Genomic DNA, 22,042 nt, shown 5'->3' on the forward strand with positions numbered 1-22,042 from the left:
TGGCATCTTTCAGAGGCCGAACCAGACTGTTTGCATCTTTGAAGCCATATGTGACCCCAAAATGGCCTTTCCATTGCATATCTGAGTCATATTGATTTCTACCTCTGCAACATCCCCCTTTCTTAGCTGATCCGCTGCTGGAATCTTCCTCCATCCCTTTGTTACCTCTAGACTTGACCATCCCAACACGTTTTTCCCTCATTTTACGCTTGTAAACATGAGATGACTGAAAATTCTGCTGCTCCCATTCGTTTGGGGTTCAACAGGGATCTGTGCTAGGACCCCAACTGTTCACATTATATATTAATGATTTGGAAGAGGGAACTGAATGTATTATCTCTAAATTTGCAGATGATACAAAGTTGGGTGGGAGGGTGAGCTATGAGGAGGATGCAGAGATGCTTCAGTGTGATTTGGACAGGCTGAGTGTGTGGGCACCTGCATGGCAGATGCAGCATAATGTGGATAAATGTGAGGTTATCCACTTTGGTAGCAATAATAGGAAGACAGATTATTACTTGAATGGGTGTAAATTGAGAGAGGTGGATACTCAGTGAGACCTTGGTGTCCTCGTGCACCAGTTGCTGAAAGTAAGCGTGCAGGTACAGCAGGCAGTAAAGAAGGCAAATGGTATGTTGGCCTTCATAGCGAGAGGATTTGAGTTTAGGGATAGGGATGTTTTGCTACATTGGTGAGTCCACACCTGGAGTATTGTGTGTAGTTTTGGTGTCCTTATCTGAGGAAGGATATCCTTGCTATAGAGGGAGTACAGGCTGATTCCTGGGATGGCAGGTCTGTCAAATGAGGAGAGACTAAGTCAGTTAGGATTATATTCCTTGGAGTTTAGAAGAGTGAGAGGGCATTTCATAGAAACTTATAAAATTCTAACAGGGTTGGACAGGGTAGATTCAGAAAAAATGTTCTCGATGGTGGGGGAGTCCAGAATCAGGGGTCATAGTTTGAGGTGAGGAGAAATTTCTTCACCCAGAGGGTGGTGAATGTGTGGAATTCACTCCCACAGAAAGTAGTTGAGGCTAAAATGTCTAATTTCAAGAAGAGATTAGACATCGCTCTTGGGGCTAAAGGGATCAAGGGATATGGAGGGAAGGGGGGAATCAAGATATTGAATTCGATGATCAGCCATGATCAAAATGAATGGCAGAGCAGGCTCGAAGGGCTGAATGGCCTCCTCCTGCTTCTCGTTTCTATGTTTGTATGTAACTCGCACCAGATCCTGTTCATCCATCACTCCTGCGCTCGCCGTGGCTCCTGGTTAAGCAAATCCTTGGTTTTAAAATTCTAATCTTTATTTCCAAATCCCTCACTCCTCCCTAACTCTGTAACCTCCTCCACATCTTTAACCTTTCCAAGGTCTCTTGTACTCCTTCCAATTCTGGCACTCATGAACATCCCCAATCTTAATCATTTCACAGAAAATGCTGGAAATATTCAGCAGGTCTGGCAGCGTCTGTGGACTGAGCAACAGGGTGAACGCTTCAGGTTGAAGACTTTTCCTCAGATGAAGATTAGTTCCAATGAAAGGTCACATCTGAGATGTTAACTCTGTTTCTCTCCCCAAAGACGCTGCCTGATCTGCCGAGTATTTCCAGCATTTTCTGTCCTTATTTCAGATTTCCAGCATCCGCAGTATTTTGCCTTTGTTTAATCGTTGGCAGTTGCCAAGACACTAAACTCTTCCATTCCCTCCCTAACTCTCTCTGCGATACTCTCCAACCCGAGGCATAGAGGATAAAAATTGACAAGTCATGTTGCAGCTGTTTAGGGCTTTAGTTAGGCCACATTTGGATTACTGCGTACAGTTCTGGTCGCCACACTACCAGAAGGACATGGAGGTTTTGGAGAGAGTACAGAAAAGGTTTACCAGAATGTTGCCTGGTTTGGAGGGCATTATCTCTGAGGAGAGGTTGGAGAAACTTGGTTTGTTTTCAGTTGAACATCGGAGGCTGAGGGGCGACCTGATAGAAGTTTACAAAATTATGAGAGGCATGGAAAGAATGGTTGGTCCAAGTATTTTTCCCAGGATAGAAATGTCAATTACTAGGGGACATTGGTTTAAGGTAAAAGGGGGAAAGTTTAAAGGAGATGTGAGAGGCAAGTTTTTTTACACAGAGGGTGGTAAGTGCCTGGAATGCGCTGCCAGAGGAGGTGGTAGAAGCAGATACAATCGCCAGGTTTAAGAGGCATCTTGACAGGTGAGTGATTAGACAGGGAATAGAGGGATATGGACCGCGTAGAGACAAAAGGTCTTTAGTTTAGAAAGGCGTCAAGGGGTGGCATGGTGGCACAGTGGTTAGCACTGCTGCCTCACAGTGCCAGGGACCTGGGTTCGATTCCTGGCTTGGGTCTGTATGGAGTTTGCATGCTCTCCCCGTGTCTGCGTGGGTTTCCTCCTGATGCTCTGGTTTCTTCCCACAGTCCGAAAGACGTGCTGGTTAGGTGCATTGGCCAGTGTACCTGAACAGGAGCTGGAGTGTGGTGACTGGGAGATTTTCACAGTAATTTCATTGCAGTGTTAATGTAAGCCTACTTGTGACACTTATAAACAAACTTTAATTTACTTTTACTTTATGTGTCGGCACAGGTTTGTCGGGCTGAAGAGCCTGTTCCCGTGCTGTATTGTTCTCTATTCTCATTACAGCATTTCTTCAAAACCTAACTCTTTAACTAAGCTTTGGTCACAGGTTCTAATATCAGTTCCTGGAGCTCAGTGTGAAACTATATTTGCTGGCACTGATGTAAAGAGCCATGGGACATTTCACAATGTTAAAGGTGCTACATTAACACAAGAAGCTGTGATTGGAGTATAAATTCCTCGCTTAGACAATCCATAGCCGTGACTTTCCAGCTCCTGTGGCGGGCTTTCCCACGGCGGAGGTTGTTCGCCATCGGACGTCAGCGGGATTTTCCAGTCCCGCTGAAGTCTACGGCAACTCAGCTCGGCTTGTTCCTCCTGCCGCTGGGAAACCCGCAGCAGGGGTTGGCAAAGTGCTGGAAGATTTCGTCCCTGTGTCTTTCTGAGTAAAGACAGGAATCTTGTTTATTTTTAAAACAGCTTTCTCACCCTGCCCAGCGACCCCAAAGATTTCTGTCCGTACACCCCAGCTCTCTCTGTTCCTGCTATCTCTTTAAAACTGCGCCCTTTACATCGCCTCTCCTCATTCTTCCATTAACACCAATCACAGCATTAATACTCATCCACCATGTTCCTCCCTGAAGTCTGTTTCTATCCTCTGCACTTTTTATTATATTCTCAAGTTTTGTGACATCTGCAAACTTGGGAATGACGCCCTGTATTCCCAATTTTGGGACAGTTATATTTCTTTCAGAAAGAGCAGTGGTGCCAGCAGCAGCCACTGGGGAGCAGCACAGTATGTTCCCCTGCAACGTGCAAGGCACCCATTTCCAGGACTTTCTGCTTCCTGTTCCTGGGCAGACATCATCACTTCCAATCTCATGCACTCCAAATACATCAACAAGTCTATTATGTGGAATATTGTCAAATGCCTTTGTATGTCCCAAAAAAAACACCAGCAACACTGCCCTCACCCGCCCACACTGTCACTTTATCAAAGAACACACCCACATGCACATGTCCTGGGAGTGTTTGATGGGGACAGTGTCGAGGGAGGTTTACTCTGTATCTAACCCCGTGCTGTGCCTGTCCTGGGGGTGTTTGATGGGGACAGTGTAGAGGGAGGTTTACTCTGTATCTAATCCCGTGCTGTACCTGTCCTGGGAGTGTTTGATGGGGACAGTGTAGAGGGAGCTTTGCTCTGTATCTAACCCCACGCTGTACCTGTCCTGGGAGTGTTTGATGGAGACACTGTAAAGGGAGCTTTATTCTGGATCTAACCCCGTGCTGTACCTGTTCTGGGAGTGATTGATGGGGACAGTGTAGAGGGAGCTTTACTCTGTATCTAACCCCGTGCTGTACTTGTCCTGGGAGTGTTTGATGGGGACAGTGTAGAGGGAGCTTTACTCTGTATCTAACTCTGTACTATACCTGTCCTGGGAGTGTTTGATGGGGACAGTGTAGACAGAGCTTTACTCTGTATCTAACCCCATGCTCTACCTGTCCTGGGAGTGTTTGATGGGGACAGTGAAGAGGGAGCTTTACTCTGTATCTAACCCTGTGGTGTACCTATCCTGGGAGAGTTTGATGGGGATAGGGTAGAGGGAGCTTTACTCTGTATCTAACCCCGTGCTGTGCCTGTCCTGGGAGTGTTTGATGGGGACAGTGGAGAGGGGGATTTACTCTGTATCTAACCCCATGCTCTACCTGTCCTGGGAGTGTTTGATGGGGACAGTGTAGAGGGAGCTTTACTCTGTATCTAACCCTGTGCTGTACCTGTCCTGGGAGTGTTTGATGGGGGACAGTGTAGAGGGAGCTTTACTCTGTATCTAACCCTGTGCTGTACCTGTCCTGGGAGTGTTTGATGGGACAATTTTAACCTGTAGTGCTGTCACCAGGTGTCAAAAATGGGAAATCCTCCCCTTATTAAGTCTGACATCACCTTTATAAACATAAGGTTCAATAAATAAGTGGCCTTTGGAAAGGTCCCTGATGGGGGCCCTGCCTGCGGCTTGCAGCACTCTGAGATATCTCCAGATGCTCTTCATTGGGTGCAGGTCTTCCCCAAGAGCTCAGAATTGTGAAAATACTTTGCGAGGGACGGGGAAGGGTTTAACCTGAACTCTATCTCCGGATAGCGTTATTGCTGCAGTTGGCCACAGTTAGAGGCCTCGATGGAGAAGTTCCATATCTAGGTTGCCAAGAAAGAATATTTCTCAGGTGCTGGAGGACGGAGTAACGGTGAGCAGGACTGAAGACTTACCTTTCACACACACGTACAGTCCAGGCGGCTATAATCCATGAAGAAATACTAAAGACCAGGAGCACAGTCCCTGGACAAATTGTCATCAGAGTCTTCATTACAAAGCGAGTATTGAAGTTTATCTTGTTTAGAGCTCCGATGCTTCGAGAGGAGGCGTCCGTAAAGAGTTTGCTGTGGAGCAGCATCACCCTGGCAATCAGATAGAGTCTGAGGAACATGGGGATGGACAGGATAATGTCCACGTCGGCACTGGCCATGGACGTGGCGTAGGTGAAGGCCAGACGTGCAGTCCATGTGAAGATGTACTGCCCAGGGATTGGGTGGATTGCACACACCAACAGCTCCAGACAGATGAAAAAGATCCTTTCATACGTCATGGCTATCCTCCAATCATCGGCGCCGTTGTCAACCATGAAAAGCTGGAAGGCAAGAGACAGAGGATTAGGCCTGAGGGTCGCCATAGGAACAGGAGTAAAGCATTCAGCCCTTAGAGAGTGGCTAATCCTTTCAACTGGATTCCGCTTGATCTGCATCTTACCTATCTTAGAATCATAGAACAAAGAACAAAGAACAGTACAGCACAGGAAACAGGCCCTTCGGCCCTCCAAGCCTGTGCCGCTCCTTGGTTCAACTAGACCAATCGTTTGTATCCCTCCATTCCCAGGCTGCTCATGTGACTATCCAGGTAAGTCTTAAACGATGTCAGCGTGCCTGCCTCCACCACCCTACTTGGCAGCGCATTCCAGGCCCCCACCACCCTCTGTGTAAAAAACGTCCCTCTGATGTCTGAGTTATACTTCGCCCCTCTCAGCTTGAGCCCGTGACCCCTCGTGATCGTCACCTCCGACCTGGGAAAAAGCTTCCCACTGTTCACCCTATCTATACCCTTCATAATCTTGTATACCTCTATTAGATCTCCCCTCATTCTCCGTCTTTCCAAGGAGAACAACCCCAGTCTACCCAATCTCTCCTCATAGCTAAGACCCTCCATACCAGGCAACATCCTGGTAAACCTTCTCTGCACTCTCTCCAATGCCTCCACGTCCTTCTGGTAGTGCGGCGACCAGAACTGGACGCAGTACTCCAAATGTGGCCTAACCAGCGTTCTATACAGCTGCATCATCAGACTCCAGCTTTTATACTCATAGAAACCGTACAGTGCAGAAAGAGGCCACTTGGCCCATCGAGCCTGCACTGACCACAAACACTCAGGCCCTATATATCCCCATGTATTTACTCTGCTTATCCCCCTGACAATAAGGGGCAATTTAGCATGGCTAATCATCCTAACCTGCACATCTTTGGACTGTGGGAGGAAACCGGAGCACCCGGAGGAAACCCACATGGACACGGGGAGAACATGCAAACTCCACACCGACAGTGACCCAAGCCGGGAATCGAACCTGGGTCCCTGGCGCTGTGAGGCATCAGTGCTAACCACAGTGCCACCGTGAAGGATCTTGGTTCCAAACCCTCTAATGCCTGACAGAAAATAAATCAGTCTTTGTTCCCAAATGTTTAAATGACCCTCCCTCGACCTCAAAAGACTTTCTGGGGAAGAGAGTTCCAGATTTTCACTGCCCTTTGTGTGAAGAATTGCTTCCTGACCTCACCCCTGAATGGCCTGTCTTGCATTTTCAGGTTTTTGTCACGGGCTCTGGACTCCTCTAGCAGAGGACATCATTTTCCTCGATGCAAGTAAATCCTTTATTCGAGAGTTAGATCGCAAAACGGGAACAGTCTCTGATAGGGCAGAGAGCAAGAACGAGTAAATGTCAAAGAGCAAAGAAAATTACAGCACAGGAACAGGCCCTTCGGCCCTCCAATCCTGTACCGACCATGCTGCCCAACTGAACTGAAACCCCCTACCCTTCCGGGGACCATATCCCTCTATTCCCATCCTTTTCATGTATTTGTCAAAGCGCCCTTTAAAACTCATTATCATATCCACTTCCACTACCTCCCCCGGCAGCGAGTTCCAGGCACCCACCACCCTCTGTGTAAAAAATCTGCCTCGTACATCTCCTTTAAACCTTGCCCCTCGCACCTTAAACCTGTGCTCCCTAGTCATTGAATGTCAAAAATGAATATCAGCGAATGTTTTTATCTGACTTTGTATCTACTTAAAAACGGTTAAATCTGGAAAATTGTCCCATTCCGATGGAAGATAATTGACCGGAATTTCTCACTCCACAAAAGTTGCCTGACCTGCTGGGAGTTTCACATTTAGAGCAACCAGTTTTCACTTTTAGCTCTCCCACCGGCCCCTCCGCCAACTCCCCGCCCCCCCCCCCCCCCCCCCCCCCGCCCCACCCACACCCCCCTTCAGGTGTTGACCCAAATTTAAAGTATTGAAAGTAAAAACTGTCTCGTACCACTGGAGAGAAATTAGGATCAATCATCGGCCAGAATGCTGGAGATTTAGAGGCCTTTTGTCGAATCCAACATATGGAGGCAGCCTGTCAATTGGGTGAGGGCAAATAAATCAATTCCCTTTCACTCCTATTGTGAGGAGGCCCTGATCCGAGTTTAAAACTCCAAAGCATTGTTCCCAATCACAAGCAATGCTCTCAATTATTCATTGTGGTGAGCAGCCTGGTCACTGAATGCGGAAGAGTCTGCCTCTAACACCGCCGCAGCTCTTACAATGCCGAGAGTTTATGGTTGCTTCTAGAATTTCCCCACCCGCGCCCCCACTCCTCACTTCTTCCACCTCCACCCCTACAGATAATGCAGCTTCCTCCCCAGTGCCAGACCACAATCAGTAAGGATAGGCAACAACACCTCCTCCACGATCATCCTCAACACCAGTGCCCCACAAGGCTGTGTTCTCAGCTCCCTACTATACTCCTTATACACCTATGACTGTGCAGCCAAATTCCCCTCCAATTCGATTTTCAAGTTTGCTGATGACACCACCGTAGTGGGTCGGATCTCAAACAATGACGAGACAGAGTACAGGAATGAGATAGAGAATCTGGTGAACTGGTGCGGCAACAATAATCTCTCCCTCAATGTCAACAAAATGAAGGAGATTGTCACCAACTTCAGGAAGCGTAAAGGAGAACATGCCCCTGTCTACATCAATGGGGACGAAGTAGAAAGGGTCGAGAGCTTCAAGTTTTTAGATATCCAGATCACCAAAAACCTGTCCTGGTCCCCCATGCCGACACTATAGTTAAGAAAGCTCACCAACGCCTCTACTTTCTCAGAAGACTAAGGCAATTTTGCATGTCAGCTACGACTCTCACCAACTTTTACAGATGCACCATGGAAAGCATTCTTTCTGGTTGTATCACAGCTTGGTATGGCTCCTGCTCTGCCCAAGACCGCAAGGAACTACAAAAGGTTGTGAATGTAGCCCAATCCATCATGCAAACCAGCCTCCCATCCATTGACTCTGTCTACACTTCCCACTGCCTCGGCAAAGCAGCCGGCATAATTAAGGACCCCACACACCCCGGACATTCTCTCTTCCACCTTCTTCCTTCGGGAAAAAGATACAAAAGTCTGAGGTCACGTACCAACCGACTCAAGAACAGCTTCTTCCCTGCTGCTGTCAGACTTTTGAATGGACCTACCTCGCATTAAGTTGATCTTTCTCTACACCCTAGCTATGACTGTAACACTACATTCTGCACTCTCTCATTTCCTTCTCTATGAACGGTATGCTTTGTCTGTATAGCGCACAAGAAACAATACTTTTCACTATGTTAATACATGTAACAATAATAAATCAAATCAAAGAAAGTGGTCCTGCAGATAACATGCTGCCAATCGAGAGAGAGAGGGAGAGGTTTCACCACAGCCCCACAAACAATTTCACACATCAGGATCGGCTGTGAGGAATCTCTTTCACCATTGTCAATCACCATTGATGAAAATCTACACGTTAGTCGCAGGAGGAGCTGGGGGACACACAAAGCTAGTCTTTACGAAAGGGACAGCGAGGAGCAGGTGCATTAGGAATGGGTTACCAAGCTCCAAGGTTGAGCTGGGGTCTCCAGCAATTAAATATTCACCCCTAGGACCATCCCAGCAGCTTCTGCCCAAGAGAGAAGGAATAGCAATAAAGACATTGTGACTTTTAAATTTTTTGAACAGTTTTATGAGCTATGAGAATATTGGAATTGGAGAAAACAAAGGCCAGTTGACCAAGATTCATCCAATCTGGAGAACCAGGACTTTGCTGTTTTTCAAATTGGCCGTGGGAAGCTGGGATGATGGACGTGTTGGACAGCCAATGGTGAGAATGTGGGGACAGGGCAATTGTAGTCATGGGAACTCCAGGATGCCATGGTGGCACAGTGGTTAGCACTGCTGCCTCACAACGCTAGGGACCTGGGTTCAATTCCAGCCTTGGGTCACTGTTTGTGTGGCGTTTGTATGCTCTCCCCGTATCTGCGTGGGCTTCCTTCAGGTGCTCCGATTTCCTCCCATGGTCCAAAGATGTGCAGGTTAGGGGAATTCATGGGATAAATATGTGTGGTCACAGGGATGCTCTGTCGAAGAGTCGGTGCAGACTCGATGGGCTGAATGGTGTCCTTCTGCCATGTCGGGATTCTAAGATTCTATCCAAGTACAGTTGGTCGCCCTAACTGAAGGGGAGCCTTACATAGAAAAAGGGATTGGTTCAGTAAAGCCCCTTCAAATGGACTGTGGCTGAATCACAATCCTGGAACTCCCTCCCTAACAGCACTGTGCGTGTACCTACACCACACGGACTGCAGCCATTCAAGAAGGCAGCTCACCACCACCTTCTCAAGGACAATGAGGGATGGACAATAAATGCTGGCCAGCCAGCGACGCCCATGTCCCATGAGGTGTGGTGAATGTGTCAGTATAGGAAAGGCAGCAGCTAATTTGTACACTGCAAAATTCCACAAACATTCATGAAATAATTAACCAATAGACAACCAATTTTTGTCGTGTTGGTTATGGGACACATATTGACCTGGGCAATGTGGGAATTGGCTTTGAGATTATTTGCTCAGGTGTCTGGAAAGGGACTCAAACTCACAACATAGAGGCAAGAGCGGAAGTCACTGAACCACAGCAGAGACCAAACGTAAAAAAAATAAATATTTAATGTAGATTGAACATTGAAATTCAGAACAGCTAATAAAAAAGTTGTCAGATAGTTCCACCAGAAATTATTTGAATCAGCATGTTTTTCAATTAACATAATTGTTTAGACATAAATCATTAGAAGCTTAATGCCTCACTGGATAGCTTAACACATTTCAGATGTTATTTTGAAGATGTCCCTTTGGAACTGAGTGGTGAGAGTGAACAGTGTGGACTTGAGAAGGATATTTATGGATCGGGATGGATGTTCTTTGATATACAGTAAGAAGCCTCACAACAGGTTTATTTGGAATCACGAGCTTTTGGAGCGCTGCTCCTTCATTAGGTGAGTCCTTCATCAGCGCTCTGAAAGCTCATGATTCCAAATAAACCTGTTGGACTTTAACCCGGTGTTGTGAGACTTCTTACTGTGCCCAACCTAATCCAACGCTGGCATCTCCACATCATTCTTATAGGCGATTGAGGAGGCCATCGGTATTCCTGGGGCTCAAGGTGCCAAGAGTTCTGCTGCTACGTTCAAGCGTGACGGCAGCAATATCAGACAAGCCTTTGGCACTCTCAGCTTCAGCACTTGCTTGACCGATCTTCCACCTTTTTGATTCTCATCCAAATCTCCCCCTACCTTTCCCCCCATCGCTTTTGTCATAACTCACAAGTCCTGTTCACCCATTGTCTCCCGTGGCAACATCACTGTTGTTATTTCCTCCCTATCTTTGTAAAATCAGTCTGCCTCACAGCCCTCAGAGATCTCTCCACTCCTCCAGATCTGCACTTTTGTGTGACCCCAAATTTCATTGCTCTATCATTGGCGGCCATGCCTTCAGCTGCCTGTCCCTAAGCTCTGGAATTCCCTCCCTAAACCTCTCTGCCTCCCTTTCCTCTGTTAAGAAACTCCTTAAAACCTACCTCTGGCCAAGCTTCTGGTCCCTGTTCTAATATCTCCTCATGTCACTCAGTCTCAAAGCACCTTGGGATGTTTTGTACTATGTTTTAAGGTGCTATGTAAATTAAAGTTGTTATGATCTTTTTATAGCTGTTCTGATGCTTTTCTGATCCATGATCAGCACCACGCAACAAGGTGAGGAATTCATCCTTCAGAAAGTTTCTGGGGCCCAGCTTATGGGAGGAGTAGAGATTTAGTGCAGAGGGAATATTAACTATCATAGACTGAGTATTTCTACTGTTTTAGTCATTGTTGGGATGAGGGCTGTTAATGCCCCTTGAGAAGGTGGTGGTGAGCTGTCTTCTTGAACCGCTGCCTCCCTTGTGGTCCAGGTACCCCCACAATGCTGTTAAAGAGGGAATTCCAGGATTTTGACCCAGTGACAGTGAAGGAACAGCCGATATATTCCCAAGTCAGGATGGTGAGTGGTTTGGGGGAAATGTGCAAATTTCTGTTTCAACTCTGAGTATCCTCCCTCTGTAAAAACGGTGTCCAAAGCTGCACTCTACCTGCCTTTGTTCCTCTGAATCCAGTCACAGAATAAATGATTAAATGAGAGGGAGAGAGAGAGAGAGAGAAGAAAGTCATGCTAATCCAAAATAAATTATTAAGGTTGGGTTGGATCAGTTCCAAAAGAGCTTTCAAAAGGAACTTTTCAAGATGAGTTCCCTTTCAAAAGCAACTCATTCTGTGGCTGGGTACAAACCTTTTTGATTTGTACAGAGGGGCAGCTGAACCCTCGCTCAGCTCTCACTGTGCAGGGTCCATCCCAAGGGGGTCCCGCTGACTCAGTTAGTGCTTATTGTACCCAGAATGTTGCTGGACCCCCAGACAAGGAAGGTTCATGTGCCCCTGAGCTGAGTTTGGGAGGATGCTACAAATTGCTTCATTCTCCACATGGGGTCACAGCAAATTCCCAAATGTCCTCAGCCTGTGACCTCTGGGGAAAAAAAGGGAGAGATTCAGGGTGATAACGTGCAAAGCATAAAGCACGTACAGGAACGGCATGTCAGAACGCGAGACAGCCTGAACACAATTTCCCCATACAAAACATGTCCAAAGATATACATACGTGTTAGGTGGATTGGCCATATCAAATTGCCCCTTAGTGTCAGGGGGACTAGCTAGGGTAAATGCATGGGGTTATGGGGATAGGGTCTGGGTGGGATGGTGGTGGGTGCAGACTCGATGGGCCGAATGGCCTCCCCCTGTGCTTTAGGATTCTATGATTCGATGTCAGACCCGGGTTTGACCATGATGTTAAGTGTGATAGAAAAACTGGCAATTTGCAAATGCAATCTCACACCTGGCATTAACAGCTTACCGTGTGCCAAGGGTGGGGGGGGGGGGGGGGGGGGGGATGGGGGGTGGGGAAGGAGGGGTGGGCGGGGAAGGAGGGGTGGGTGGGGATAATGCTATGGTAAAGGGGGAAAAGACTTGGAAGAAAGGTTAGATCCTTACCTGAATCTCTCGAGCATGATACACAACAATGAGACCCAGTAATATTACAGTGGAGAGGCTGATAAGGCATTTGAGTGCGAGGGAATACAGGGACGCCTGCAACACAAGAGAGAGAACTGGTTACAACCATTCACAGAGCTCACACAACAGAGTTAATATCAATGTCTGAATGACTGTCTCTCTAACAGGTAACTTCAGATACAAAGTATTCTAACAACAATAAAAGTCTACTTGGATTAATAGACCTCACCCTTTAATCCCACCTACCCAGCTTTGCACCAGACCCTCAATCCCACCTAATTCTATATTCATTGTATTTTTATTATTCATTCCCGGGACATGGGCGTCGCTGGCTGGCCAGCATTTATTGCCCATCCCTAATTACCCTTGGAGGGCACATGAGGGTCAACCGCATTGCTGTGGCTCTGGAGTCACATGCAGGCCAGATCAGGTAAGGATGGCGGATTTCCTTCCCTAAAGGACGCCAGTGAACCAGATGTGTTTTTCCCACAATGGTTTCATGGTCATCAGTAGATTCTTAATTCCAGATATTTTTTATTGAATTCAAATTCCACCAGCTGCCGTGGCGGGACTCGAACCCGGGTCCCCCAGAATGTTAGCTGAGTTTCTAGATTAATAGTCTAGCGATAATACCACGAGGCCATCGCCTCCCCACTAATTATATGCAGACCGTGGGCCTAAACTGGGGATTCACTGATCAATAGGAACAATTCCAAACTGCGGTTTCTGGGTTGGGAGCTTTGTGTTTCGTGTTGTGCATCTCTGTAAATAAACACTTTGAAAAGTGTGCAAAGATTGGTTCAAGTTCTGTCCTTCATCACCTGGTTTTCTGCTGAATAAAAACCTACCCACCTTCTCCCTGTACCCCATCAACATCACAAACCCACCCTCTTTCCTTATCCCTTATCTGTCCCTGCAATGTTGTTCAGTAATAACATTGTACATAAACAAATACTTTATGACATTTGATCTTTTTAACTTAGTTTCTGAAATTCCGCCAACTCCCAACAGCAAACCTGTCCCCGCCAGTGCTGAACCCCAGTGTTATACAGTGACAGACCCGTCCCCACCAGTAATGTACCCCAGTGTTATACAGTGACAGACCCGTCCCCACCAGTAATGTACCCCAGTGTTATACAGTGACAGACCCATCCCCACCAGTACTGTACCCCAGTGTTATACAGTGACAGACCCGTCCCCACCAGTAATGTACCCCAGTGTTATACAGTGACAGACCCATCCCCACCAGTACTGTACCCCAGTGTTATACAGTGACAGACCCATCCCCACCAGTACTGTACCCCAGTGTTATACAGTGACAGACCCGTCCCCACCAGTACTGTACCTCAGTGTTATACAGTGACAGACCCGTCCCCACCAGTACTGTACCCCAGTGTTATACAGTGACAGACCCATCCCCACCAGTACTGTACCCCAGTGTTATACAGTGACAGACCCGTCCCCGCCAGTACTGTACCCCAGTGTTATACAGCGACAGACCCATCCCCACCAGTACTGTATCCCAGTGTTATACAGTGACAGACCCGTCCCCGCCAGTGCTGAACCCCAGTGTTATACAGTGACAGACCTGTCCCCACCAGTACTGTACCCCAGTGTTATACAGTGACAGACCCATCCCCACCAGTACTGTACCCCAGTGTTATACAGTGACAGACCCGTCCCCGCCAGTACTGTACCCCAGTGTTATACAGTGACAGACCCATCCCCACCAGTACTGTATCCCAGTGTTATACAGTGACAGACCCGTCCCTGCCAGTACTGTACCCCAGTGTTATACAGTGACAGACCCGTCCCCGCCAGTACTGTACCCCAGTGTTATACAGTGACAGACCTGTCCCCACCAGTACTGTACCCCAGTGTTATACAGTGACAGATCCATCCCCGCCAGTACTGAACCCCAGTGTTATACAGTGACAGACCCATCCCCGCCAGTACTGAACCCCAGTGTTATACAGTGACAGACCCGTCCCCACAGTACTGAACCCCAGTGTTATACAGTGACAGACCCGTCCCCACCAGTATTGTACCCCAGTGTTATACAGTGACAGACCCGTCCCCACCAGTATTGTACCCCAGTGTTATACAGTGACAGACCCATCCCCACCAGTACTGTACCCCAGTGTTATACAGTGACAGACCTGTCCCCACCAGTACTATATCCCAGTGTTATACAGTGACAGACCCATCCTCACCAGTACTGTACCTCAGTGTTACACAGTGACAGACCTGTCCCCACTAGTACTGTACCCCAGTGTTATACAGTGACAGATGTGTCCCCACCAGTACTGTACCCGAGTGTTATACAGTGACAGACCCATCCCCACCAATATTGTACCCCAGTGTTATACAGTGACAAACCCGTCCCCACCAGCACTGTACCCCAGTGTTATACAGTGACTGACCCATCCCCAACAGTATTATCCCCAGTGTTATACAGTGACAGACCCATCCCTACCAGTACTGTATCCCAGTGTTATACAGTGACAGACCCATCTCCACCAGTACTGTACCTCAGTGTTATACAGTGACAGACCCGTCCCCACCAGCACTGTACCCCAGTGTTATACAGTGACAGACCCATCCCTACCAGTACTGTACCCCAGTGTTATACAGTGACAGACCTGTCCCCACCAGTACTGTATCCCAGTGTTATACAGTGACAGACCCGTCCCCACCAGTACTGTATCCCAGTGTTATACAGTGACAGACCTGTCCCCACCAGTACTGTACCCCAGTGTTATACAGTGACAGACCCGTCCCCACCAGTACTGTACCCCAGTGTTATACAGTGACAGACCCGTCCCCACCAGCACTGTACCCCAGTGTTATACAGTGACAGACCCGTCCCCACCAGTACTGTACCCCAGTGTTATACAGTGACAGACCCATCCCTACCAGTACTGTACCCCAGTGTTATACAGTGACAGACCTGTCCCCACCAGTACTGTATCCCAGTGTTATACAGTGACAGACCCGTCCCCACCAGTACTGTACCCCAGTGTTATACAGTGACAGACCTGTCCCCACCAGTACTGTACCCCAGTGTTATACAGTGACAGACCCATCCCTACCAGTACTGTATCCCAGTGTTATACAGTGACAGACCTGTCCCCACCAGTACTGTACCCCAGTGTTATACAGTGACAGACCTGTCCCCACCAGTACTGTACCCCAGTGTTATACAGTGACAGACCCATCCCTACCAGTACTGTATCCCAGTGTTATACAGTGACAGACCCGTCCCCACCAGTACTGTACCCCGGTGTTATACAGTGACAGACCCGTCCCCACCAGCACTGTACCCCAGTGTTATACAGCGACAGATAAGCCTTTCTTCTTTAACCTTTTGTCATAAATCTGTTTTTAGTAACTAGGATGGCAATGAATCAAGTGTTGGTGAAACATTGTGTGAAACAGTTAAAGTAGAAAAGTTAATAAGTGAGCTCTCTCTTTCGAGACGTACTTGCTGACTGTCTCACTGGGTGACCATCAAGGTTATCTGACACTTGGGCAAACAAGGTATCGTCACAATAAAAAAGTTGCATTTATATAGCACCTTCCACAACCTGGGGACATCCCACAGCCAATTAAGTCATTAGTAGATGTAGTCATTGTTGTATTGTAGGAAATGCAGGAGCCAATTCATATAAAGCAAGATCCAGATAGAGTCATGTTGGAAATGGCCTGATCATGGGATTTGTCTAAATGTAGGCGAAGGAACCAGGAGAAATTCCTCTGAGTTGAGTCATTCCGTGGAATCTTTTAGCAGCCGAGAGGTCAGTCAGGGCCTCAGTTTAATGTCAGACCAGAGAGACCTCACTGCCGGTAAGGCAGCACTCCCTCAGTGTTGTTGCTGGGTCAAACAGAAATGTCCCTCAAGTCTCGGCAGTGGGAATCGAACCCATAACTTTCAGACTTGGAGGCAGAATCTCGACCAATCACGCACAAGCTGACAACCTGTGGTTATAAATTTCTGCAAGTACCTGTCCTGGGCAAGTGTCTGGAAACCAAGAGATACCCATCTTCTCATCATCCCCTTCAGTCCTTCTCTCAGTCTCCAAGAAACCTTACACTTGTCTTTTTAATAACATACGTAATATTCACTTAACAGAAACAGTCCATTCAGACCACACTGACACCAGAAACACACTACAACAGACAGGACATAGATAACAACACACAATCGTCCAGACAGAACGTGAATCTCAGACACACTCCAGAGCAGACAAACACCAGTCGCAGATTAACTAGAGCAGGCAGAACATTAATCTCAGGGATGGGAATGACGTACTGGGATTGTCACTGGACTAGTAATCCAGACACCCAGGTTCGAATCCCACCATGGTAGATGGTGAAATTTGAATTCCATAACAATCTGGAATTAAGAATGTACTGGTGACCATGAAACCATTGTCGATTGTCGGGAAAAAAAACATCTGGTTCACTAATGTCATTTAGGGAAGGAAATCTGTCATCCTTACCTGGTCTGGCCTACATGTGACTCCAGAGCCACAGCAATGTGGTTGACTCTTAAATGCCCTCTGAACTGGCCGAGCAAACCACTCAGTTCAGGGCAGTTAGGGATGGACAATAAATGTTGGTCCAGCCAATGATGTTCACAGCCCATGAACAAATAAAAAAACAAATTGGACCATCACTATTCTCAGACACACAGAGCAGACAGAACACTAATCTCAGACACACAGAGCAGACAGAACACTAATCTCAGACACATTAGAGCAGACAGAACACTAATCTCAGACACACAGAGCAGACAGAACACTAATCTCGGACACACAGAGCAGACAGAACACTAATCTCAGACACACAGAGCAGACAGAACACTAATCTCAGACACACAGAGCAGACAGAACACTAATCTCAGACACGTTAGAGCAGACAGAACACTAATCTCGGACACACAGAGCAGACAGAACACTAATCTCAGACACACAGAGCAGACAGAACACTAATCTCAGACACACAGAGCAGACAGAACACTAATCTCGGACACACAGAGCAGACAGAACACTAATCTCAGACACACAGAGCAGACAGAACACTAATCTCAGACACACAGAGCAGACAGAACACTAATCTCAGACACGTTAGAGCAGACACTAATCTCAGACACACAGAGCAGACAGAACACTAATCTCAGACACACAGAGCAGACAGAACACTAATCTCGGACACACAGAGCAGACAGAACACTAATCTCAGACACACAGAGCAGACAGAACACTAATCTCAGACACGTTAGAGCAGACAGAACACTAATCTCAGACACAGTAGAGCAGACAGAACACTAATCTCAGACACATTAGAGCAGACAGAACACTAATCTCAGACACGTTAGAGCAGACAGAACACTAATCTCAGACACACAGAGCAGACAGAACACTAATCTCAGACACACAGAGCAGACAGAACACTAATCTCAGACACACAGAGCAGACAGAACACTAATCTCGGACACACAGAGCAGACAGAACACTAATCTCGGACACACAGAGCAGACAGAACACTAATCTCAGACACGTTAGAGCAGACAGAACACTAATCTCGGACACACAGAGCAGACAGAACACTAATCTCAGACACATTAGAGCAGACAGAACACTAATCTCGGACACACAGAGCAGACAGAACACTAATCTCAGACACACAGAGCAGACAGAACACTAATCTCAGACACACAGAGCAGACAGAACACTAATCTCAGACACGTTAGAGCAGACAGAACACTAATCTCAGACACACAGAGCAGACAGAACACTAATCTCAGACACACAGAGCAGACAGAACACTAATCTCAGACACACAGAGCAGACAGAACACTAATCTCAGACACACAGAGCAGACAGAACACTAATCTCAGACACACAGAGCAGACAGAACACTAATCTCAGACACACAGAGCAGACAGAACACTAATCTCAGACACGTTAGAGCAGACAGAACACTAATCTCGGACACACAGAGCAGACAGAACACTAATCTCAGACACACAGAGCAGACAGAACACTAATCTCAGACACACAGAGCAGACAGAACACTAATCTCAGACACGTTAGAGCAGACAGAACACTAATCTCGGACACACAGAGCAGACAGAACACTAATCACAGACACGTTAGAGCAGACAGAACACTAATCTCGGACACACAGAGCAGACAGAACACTAATCTCAGACACACAGAGCAGACAGAACACTAATCTCAGACACACAGAGCAGACAGAACACTAATCTCAGACACGTTAGAGCAGACAGAACACTAATCTCAGACACAGTAGAGCAGACAGAACACTAATCTCAGACACATTAGAGCAGACAGAACACTAATCTCAGACACGTTAGAGCAGACAGAACACTAATCTCAGACACGTTAGAGCAGACAGAACACTAATCTCAGACACACAGAGCAGACAGAACACTAATCTCAGACACACAGAGCAGACAGAACACTAATCTCGGACACACAGAGCAGACAGAACACTAATCTCAGACACACAGAGCAGACAGAACACTAATCTCAGACACGTTAGAGCAGACAGAACACTAATCTCGGACACACAGAGCAGACAGAACACTAATCTCAGACACATTAGAGCAGACAGAACACTAATCTCGGACACACAGAGCAGACAGAACACTAATCTCAGACACACAGAGCAGACAGAACACTAATCTCAGACACGTTAGAGCAGACAGAACACTAATCTCAGACACACAGAGCAGACAGAACACTAATCTCGGACACACAGAGCAGACAGAACACTAATCTCAGACACAGTAGAGCAGACAGAACACGGATCTCAAACTCACTAAACAGGACAAACCCTAATCTCAAAAATACACTGCTGCAAATCAAACGCGACTCACAGACACACTCTAGAGCAGACTGTCCTCTCACCTGAGGCACACTCAGGTGGACAGTGCACTCATCTCAGACACGCAATGAAACAGAAAGAACAGAATCTCAGAGACACGAGAGAAGTGATGATACTGTGCCTTTAAGAAATCTATTTTAATCCTGTTTCTCTGCAGGATGGTTCGAGAAATCCCTGGCGTTTGTCAGAGCTTTAACATCGATACACATACAGTGTTGTTGCTGCATGAGCATAATTGTTTGTAATGGCTAGAATGTTAGTTTTAACCTGAACTAATGCTGTTCTGCTGTTTTCCCCAGGGATTTTGAAGAGTGTTAAAGTTAAAATTTTAAAGTTAAAATTTATTTATTAATCACAAGTAAGGCTTACATTAACACTGCAATGAAGTTACTGTGAAATTCCCCTAGTCGCCACACTCCGGCGCCTGTTCGGGTCAATGCACCTAAACCAGCACATCTTTCGGACTGTGGGAGGAAACCGGAGCACCCGGAGGAAACCCACGCAGACATGGGGAGAACGCGCAGACTCCACACAGACAGTGACCCAAGCCAGGAATCGAACCTGGGTCCCTGGCACTGGGAGGCAGTGGTGCTAACCGCTGTGCCACCGTGCCGCTGAGTGGGGCTTCATTGGGATGATTGGCAGGTTTGGTCATGTGAGGGGGAAGCTGGGTTTTTTCACAGAATATTAATGGGCCGAAGGACCTGTCTCCACGCTGTAACCCTCTATGATTCTATGATTCTAATAGCTGAGAAGCTGCTTGGAGCTGAGAGAGACAGCAGTGCATTTGCTTCTCACTGGAGTTGGAGATTCTGTTGTCTGGGTGGCTGTTTAGGGTCTAGACTAACTTCACAAAACACCCCAGAGTTTCTAGGCAGGGTCTTAACAATGGGGGCTCTTTGCGGGATTAAAATCTACATCCCTTGTTTGGTTTGGGATTATTGTCTCCAAGACAGTGAGTCGTGCGTATATTTGTGTTTCCTTTTCAGCTGTTAGTAAGATAGAAGGTTATAGGTAAGCCTAGTAGGTAGGGACATGTTCGGCACAACTTGTGGGCCGAAGGGCCTGTTTGTGCTGTAGCTTTTCTATGTTCTATGTTGGTTTAAATAGGGAGTGTCTTGTGGAATAAAGGCTCTCTCAGTGGTTAAAAGTTTCCTGGGAGTGGAAGAAGTCACTCGGGGTGTTTTACAAAAGGTGGTTCGAACAAAACTTTTGGAATTGGCCAAACTACTGCAGTTGACGTTACCTGAAGGGGTGAGGGAGGTGGAGATAACCTGCAGTGAAAGCTCCGCATTTAAACGTGCCAGAAACACAGTTAGAATCATTGGCAGTGGCTAGATTTCACCTTGAATTAGAAGCAAAAGCAAAAGAGAGAGAAGCAGTTGCAGCAGAAAAAGCAAGAGTAAAAAGAGGAACAACAGGCAAAAGGGGGTCTATAAAATAAAGAGGGGCACGGATCAGCTAGACAGTCAATATCTTTTCCCAAAGGTAGGGGAGTCTAAAACTAGAGGGCATCGGTTTAAGGTGAGAGGGGAGAGATACAAAAGTGTCCAGAGGGGCAATTTTTTCACACAGAGGGTGGTGAGTGTCTGGAACGAGCTGCCAGAGGTAGTAGTAGAGGCGGGTACAATTTTGTCTTTTAAAAAGGGTTTAGACAGTTAAATGGATAAGATGGGTATAGAGGGATTTGGGCCAAATGCGGGCAATTGGGACTAGCTTAGTGGTTAAAAAAAATGGCGGCATGGACAAGTTGGGCTAAAGGGTCTGATTCCATGCTGCAAACCTCTATGACTCTCTGACTCGAAAGGAATTGAAATTGCTTGAATTATAGGCAAGGAAAAGTGGGAAAGGGAAAAAAAAGGCAAAGAATAGCCCTGGCAGAGGGGGGGAGGGGGCGGGAGGGAGATAATTGTGGCGATAGCTCAGCATTTAAAATTACCAGAAACACAGTCAGAATCATTGGAAATGGCTAGAATGGAATGACCAATGAAACAGCTTGAACATGAAAGCGAATTAAAGCAGCTTGAATTTGAAGTAAAGGAAAGAGAGAGAGAGCAGAAAAAGCAAGAGAAAGAGAGGAAGAGCAAGAAAAAGAATTGAAACAGTTCAAATCACAAAAAGAAAAAGAAAAGCTTTTATTAACAGGGGGTTGGAGTTTAAGAGCCGTGGGGTTATGCTGCAACTGTACAGGACCTTGGTGAGACCACATTTGGAATATTGTGTGCAGTTCTGGTCACCTCACTATAAGAAGGATGTGGAAGCGCTGGAAAGAGTGGAGATTTACCAGGATGCTGCCTGGTTTGGAGGGTAGGTCTCATGAGGAAAGGTTGAGGGAGCTAGGGCTGTTCTCTCTGGAGTGGAGGAGGCTGAGGGGAGACTTAATAGAGGTTTATAAAATGATGAAGGGGATAGATAGAGTGAACGCTCAAAGACTATTTCCTCGGGTGGATGGAGCTATTACAAGGGGGCATAACTATAGGGTTCATGGTGGGAGATACAGGAAGGATATCAGAGGTAGGTTCTTTACGCAGAGAGTGGTTGGGGTGTGGAATGGACTGCCTGCAGTGATAGTGGAGTCAGACACTTTGGGAACATTTAAGCGGTTATTGGATAGGCACATGGAGCACACCAGGATGATAGGGAGTGGGATAGCTTGATCTTGGTTTCAGATAAAGCTCGGCACAACATCGTGGGCCGAAGGGCCTGTTCTGTGCTGTACTGTTCTATGTCCTATGTTCTAAATGAGATTGCTTGAATT

The 22,042-nt window shown here is 46.9% G+C and overlaps 1 protein-coding gene across 1 annotated transcript in view; it reads right to left on the reverse strand.

Annotated features, from left to right (window-relative positions):
- LOC144479707 (small conductance calcium-activated potassium channel protein 2-like) overlaps positions 1-22,042 on the reverse strand; it is a 201,047-nt gene that overhangs the window by 107,060 nt on the left and 71,945 nt on the right. The window contains exons 4-5 of the mRNA XM_078198737.1: positions 12,349-12,444; positions 4,857-5,275 (exon numbers count right to left, since the gene is read on the reverse strand). Coding sequence (XP_078054863.1) covers positions 4,857-5,275; positions 12,349-12,444 — 515 coding nt within the window. The remainder of the gene's footprint in view (positions 1-4,856; positions 5,276-12,348; positions 12,445-22,042) is intronic.

This window comes from Mustelus asterias, chromosome 26 (assembly GCF_964213995.1).
Source record: "Mustelus asterias chromosome 26, sMusAst1.hap1.1, whole genome shotgun sequence".
Classification (NCBI taxonomy): domain Eukaryota; kingdom Metazoa; phylum Chordata; class Chondrichthyes; order Carcharhiniformes; family Triakidae; genus Mustelus; species Mustelus asterias.